General features: G+C 39.4%; 1 protein-coding gene across 3 annotated transcripts; it reads left to right on the forward strand.

The window, feature by feature from the left end:
* The first annotated feature begins 233 nt into the window (after window positions 1-233).
* LOC133727118 (uncharacterized) lies at window positions 234-3,485 on the forward strand. Of its 3 annotated transcripts, none has more exons than XM_062154742.1 (7): window positions 234-831; window positions 954-1,551; window positions 1,670-1,933; window positions 2,044-2,135; window positions 2,242-2,334; window positions 2,442-2,509; window positions 3,075-3,485. In XM_062154742.1, exons 2-7 carry the CDS (start codon window positions 1,218-1,220, stop codon window positions 3,256-3,258), a joined length of 1,035 nt encoding a protein of 344 aa, XP_062010726.1. In that variant the 5' UTR covers window positions 234-831; window positions 954-1,217; the 3' UTR covers window positions 3,259-3,485. The 3 variants fall into 3 exon arrangements, with proteins under 3 accessions (XP_062010726.1, XP_062010725.1, XP_062010727.1); XM_062154741.1 differs by having other exon boundaries at window positions 1,019-1,551; XM_062154743.1 differs by having other exon boundaries at window positions 1,019-1,335.
* Window positions 3,486-6,217: the final 2,732 nt, after the last annotated feature.

The following is a 6,217-nucleotide window of genomic DNA, read 5'->3' on the forward strand; positions in this document are numbered from 1 at the left end:
TTTTCCCATTTACTTTTACACTTTCAACTATTGTGTGAACTCTGTCCCATGCATTTTCCTAAAACCAAGATCTAACTGAGTCCAACCCATCGGGTCAGCTGGGGACTCAAATCTTGGTTTTGGAACGATTGGAGAAAGAAAGAAGATTGGGTCAACTTAAAAAAAACAAGGTCAACTATGAAAATGACATAAAAACCAGAGTTCGATTCAGCTACTCCTAATCAAGTGCCAGTATGAACTAGTTCAAAGGACCACCTTCTTCTCTTCTCTAGATCTCCGTCTCCGTCACATTCTACGGTTTTGTGCAACTGAAGGCAATGGACACCCTAACCGCCGTAGACGACGGCAACATGGGCACCTCAATACTGATGCGCTTCACCGACCCCAACAACCAAGTCGACCTCGAAATCCGCAAACTCATCGTCGTCATGGCCCAGCTCTTCCGAGACCACAACGCCGCTCCGACGCCAGAAGCCTACCTGGGCTCCACCTGCTCCTCTCTCGACCTCGTCGCCTCCACCTTCGACTCCAACCCCAAACGTCCCACTGACGTCATCGACGCCCACCTCACAATTCTCTCCATCGTCATTCCGAAAGCCCCCGCCAGATTTCTGATGAGCAATCTCCAGTTGATCGTTGCTTGTTTGAGGCGACCTCTCCGGTCTAAGTTTCCGTTTCCGTTGGACGCCACTAGCTACCTGCTGCTTAGGAGTTAAATGCCTTGCTCACTTGATCATCGTCCTTATCACAAAACGCTTCAACAGCTGGTCAGATGTTTCCGAACTCTACAGCTTCTTACTCACCTTCGCTACCATGACTGGCACCGGCCTGGTACATTACGTACTCTTTATTTTGTCTAGCTATTAATTAATGTTTGATTATCGATACACTTCAGTCCCTTGTTTGGCTGGCTAGCTATTTAAGAATTGATTAGTTGATGTTCATCTGTGTAGACTTGATAATTGATTTACTGGAAGGGGAATTGTAATGTGTGTTAATTGGCCGGATTCGGAAACAGGTGACAGACGAAGCGTGTTCGTGTCTTCATCATGTACTACAATGTTTTCAAGGCACGCCTCTGCTTGACCCTGCAAGCAAACAGATTATTGCTCACTTGTTGAATAAGTATCCTCCGCCGAAGCAAGCAATCCAACAAGATATCTGCAAGGAGAGTCAAGTAGTTCAGCGCAAAGTTTTTAAGGCCGTGCTTGCTTTGGATGCTGTGGGCAGTACTTCTTCCCGTTATGTCAACCCAGGACAGAACTGCTGTGCTCTTCTACTATAAAACTCTGTTTGAACTGCAACAAGGCTATGTTACATTTCGCATAATAAAAGGTGTGCATAGAGTTTGTCTCAACCCATCTCCAGACGTTTCTCCTGAATTGTTGCTTGATCTAATATGCTCGATATGTCATTCTGTCTCCAAACATGAGACAAATTATATTGTGGAAAATATATCTGCATTGCTGGGTACTGGAGTGGCGAAAGTCTATTCCTTGAACAGGAAAATCTGCGAAACTAAGCTCCCTATTGTGTTTGATGCACTCAAAGGTATACAGTTGTTTCCCCCATGAACTCTACTCTTAACTAACTTTTGTTGCATACACCATAACTCCAGATACATTAGATTTGCCTTTCTTTGAGTGACAGACTCTTTTGCATTTGTCAGTTATAATGGTAAAGCCTGAAGAAGAAGACATCGCTCATGCAGTGCAGGCATTTAAGTGTTTAATTCGTGCTTGCATCGATGAAAGCTTGATCAAACAGGGAGTTGACCGTATTCTGTTGAATGCAAATATGTATAACAGAACAAACTCTGAGCCAACTATAATTGAAAGATTGTGTGCTACTATTCAAAGCTTATTTGGTTATTGCGACACTGCTATCCTGTACCTTGCTTTTGAAATTGTCTCAACAATGTTTGAGAAACTAGGTTAGTGTTTTCTGTCTTGTAGATATTTAAAATTACTTAACTACTTTAAACTTTCCATGCGTTTATTTTTTCCATTTGTTTTAATAAGTGTGATAGCTGTTGTTGTACAGGGGTATACTCTTCTTATTTGATGAAGGGTACACTGAAGACCTTATCAGACATGCAGAAGTTGCCTGATCAAGAGTTCCATTTCAAGGAGGAGGTGCTTATTTTTCATCTATTAAGTTTTAATAGATTAAGGATGCTCCTATCACTTTTTCATATATTATGTTTTAATAGATTGATGACTCAAATCTGAATTCTTTCAGGTCAAGCTTGTTCTACAAGTGGTTGTTGAGAAATGGGGGCGTGATGCTATAATAGCTGTCTTGCCTCAAGAACACATGGAACTGCTTGCAGAGGTCTGTTGAGAAACATGTTGCTAGAATGAGATTTCTCATGCTATCAATACTTTTTCCTATCTTATATATTGTTAATATTTCTTTTTTCTTTTTTTGGTTAAAAACAGATCAATGAACAGCTGGGTTCTAAATCTGTGGAGGCGAGATCTAATGTGTCCACAGCAACTACTGTCAGGTATCACCTTTCTCAGTCAGATTTTCATCCTGCAAGAACTCACTTATCTTCATCGTGGTTATGTTCTATTAAAGGATTGTTTCGCCTCTAACCTCAAATAGGATAGAGTTGAAAAAAACTAACTTTCACACATGATAGCCTCTAGCCTCAAATATGACAGAGTTAAACAAGACTAACTTTGACACATGATATCCATCTTCCTTTTTGGCTTTGAACAATGAGCTGCACTCATGGAACACACTGAAGCTAAATGCTCTCCCTATGTGCTTCTTGGTTTATAACTCATTGAGCATATTTTCGCCCTATCTTTCTCTAAATAGAATCCAAGCATATGCAAGCAACCGTAAACCCTAGATAAATGGTGAGTGGTCTTTTAAAAAATTAAAATGTGGAATAGATGAGAAGACTCCAAACGACACTCCATATTTATCTATTTAACTTACTTTTTTCTTTTCTCTATCTTCGCATGTGCACAGTTCATTTGCTTTCTGTGGTTGTGATTGATATGTTTTGCATGCGTGTCCTGTTTCTGTTTGCAATAACAAACTGTTTTTAATACTACCAGAAACAATCAAGCGTATGATAAAGCTCCGTGTAACAATTCAAAATGGGAGATGGATGATCCAGATATTGAGTATGAGGCCTGGAATAGAGAGTTCAGGGAATGGCGTGCTAGGAATATTGCCAAGGGTGCTGCCGCACAAAGGATGTTGGGTGCAGCTGCGATGACAAAGAAGCTTAAACTCTAGAGGCTTGTAGTTCAAGACAGTTTATATACTTATCTACGTAGTTAACTTATTCACAAAGGTAAGTTGTTATTGTAGGCCACGTTTATGTTCTGATTCCTGATGTTGAGTCTGATCCAACAGAAGTCTAGAGTGGTGTGCATGTTTGTATACAATATTTCCAATAGGAGAAAACAGAAACTCCGCATAGTTTTAACATAATTTGATGTTTAGTTGGAAAGTTGTGCAAAGTATGCTACAAATAACAATAGTTTCTGAGATATGAAACCAAGTGAAAGTGAGTCAGACTACCATGCGAGTAAACCTAAATGGCATGCTTGGGAATTTGTTGATGGATCCTGTGTTATGCCATACCCTGCCTTTGTGAGAGAAAACTGTATAAGATCTTTGAAACGCAGGGAAATCTGTTCCAACAGACTCTCATTGATCTTCTAGGACACTCTGTTGCTGCATCATGTCTGCAAGGTATCTCTAGCTAGGTTGCAAGTGCCATTGAACGCTTCAAATCTTATTTAATGAAAATCATTTCAATTTAAAGCTTATGGAAGGACATAAAGTGTTGGAGTAAGTTTTGATTAGTAATCTAATCTTGTGATGCTTGGAATGTTTTTTACAATACCATAATCAGAGCAAACAAACTATATGCTACAGCTGACTGAGGTGGTTGAAAGCAACCTCGGTAACTAGTTGATGGCTGGAATAGTATTTGATTTTACATTAACTTGCAGAAGTCGTTTAGTGAATCTCCAGAGTAGTTGATGCGTACTGAAACTAGGAATGAAATCTCTACATCTTAATGTGTCCTAGCTATAAATGCATGCCTTTGCTGATGTGTTGTAATAAACTCCGAACATACTGGAGCTCTCCAGTAGCAGCTCAAACTGAGTTCCCCTCTATTTCTTACTGCGACTTCAATCCAGATGGTGTCTTATTAAATCGTTTATCCAACATACACTGGAAAAGCTGTGAGGCCTTATACTTAACCGATCAAGAAGGCTAGGCTGTTGCTAGTTTATTGATGCTTTGACTGATCGATCTATTGCTTCTCGGGGAATTCGATGATTGTGGGTTGCTAGTGGATTTAATTAGTGAGGAAGCTAGCTAGGTACTAATCTATGGTGGCCAGTGATACAAGCTGGGAGGGGAAGGTCATGCACATGAGAACATGTTACCTTGTCAATCTTTCTTTCTTAATTTCTAGCTGCTTCAGTCACTTTTGGTTTATTATAAGATGCATTTGAACGACCCAACTGCTGCTATGCAGTTTCCTATTAATTGTTTGCACCGGACACTGTTTAACAACTGGCTTTTTACGCTTTGAATGTAAAAACTGAAAACAGTGAATAGGAGGCAGAGGATGCTTTAATCTATTCAATGTAAAACCAAGAGTGAACATGAGTTGAGGGATTTGATAATCACTGTGGAGGAACAAATGGAAATGTACAGAATATAGAGGAGCTAGGTTAATCATTAAACACTGCCAGTTAGGCAAGGCTAACCGAAATTAGGACAACTACAAACTTAAATATCACAGACATCTTAAGCCCAAGAACAGGCGACAAACCTGCTCTGGACCCCGAGACAATAACAAACAGTAGGACAAACCTCTAAGGTCCAGTTTGGATAGCAGGAAATCATGGTATAAAATGAGAATTAATTTTATTTAAATGTGTCGTTTGGTTGTAATAAGAGATTGGAAATGAAATAAAAAATGAGATTTGACTGGAAATTGACTCCCTCATAAAGCCTGAATAGAATTACCTAGTCAGGGGTGGTATTCTATTTCCATTTCCCACTTTCAAAGGCAAAATTACATAAATGATCCCTCTAAAAAAATTATATTCCTCCGCTAATATTAATTACAAGTTGAAATCATATTTGTACTTTAATTAGTAAAAGGGTGTTATTGAAAATTATAGTTTTATATTTCATTCTTATGACTTACCAAACTCTACAATAGGAATGGAAAATTAATTCCAGAATTTAAGTTCTAGTAATGTTCCAAACACTCTTATGGAAATACCATAACCTATTCCATTCCATATTGGTATGGAAAGGAAAATAAATCATTTTTCTATTTTGATATTCCTGTCAACCAAACAGGGCCTAAGAGAACATAATAAAACATAAAACGCATAATAGAAACAGATCAATCGATCTTCGGCTCACTCCTCGCCGTCATCCTGGCCACCATGACCGCCATCATCCTGGCCACCGTGACCTCCATCATCCTGGCCTCCCTGGTCTTCTTCCCCGAATGTCCAATCCTGAGGGGGATTAGTCAACTTTGACCGAGCAGTGGTCGTCGATGTCCCTCAGTCCCAACCTGTCGTATGAGTCCTCCATCCAGTCGACGTTCACCCATTTCGCTCTGAATCCCGCACCTCGCCTAACATGACCTTCATTTCCTCAGTATCCCATACCCTGAAGTTCCAACCGCCATTGTTGTTTGCAGCTCGAACCTCCTCCAGCCAGTACATAGCACCACCATCAATATCAAAGCAGCCTAGATCAAAGCAATAACGCCTCACGTTCTTATCAGGAAGTGCATCAAGGTCACCATCAACTTCCACCTCAAGGATGGGAGTCTCGACACCCGGGATGACAGGTCTCCTTAGTCCTTCCCATAGTTAGTTAAAACGCGTATAATTGAAAAAAACTTTAGTACGGCGTATTGAAACTGTAGACTCGGTTTTTTTCGCATATTATTGAGTTCGACTTTTTTAAACACATTTTATACGCATATCCGTTTTATATGGAGTAAAAATATTGGAAATTAAAAAAAAACTAAATCAATAATCAGTTAAAACGAGTATAAACTTCAATACGCGTATTATTAAAAAAAAAAACTTTAGTGTGGTGTATTGTAATTCAAGTGCCTAATTACATTATACTTGGATGTCATATCATTTTCTTCATGTTTTGTCACATTTTAGAAATGATATAAATTAAAAGCAAGAGT

The sequence above is a fragment of the Rosa rugosa genome, chromosome 1 (genome assembly GCF_958449725.1).
Source record: "Rosa rugosa chromosome 1, drRosRugo1.1, whole genome shotgun sequence".
Classification (NCBI taxonomy): Eukaryota; Viridiplantae; Streptophyta; class Magnoliopsida; order Rosales; family Rosaceae; genus Rosa; species Rosa rugosa.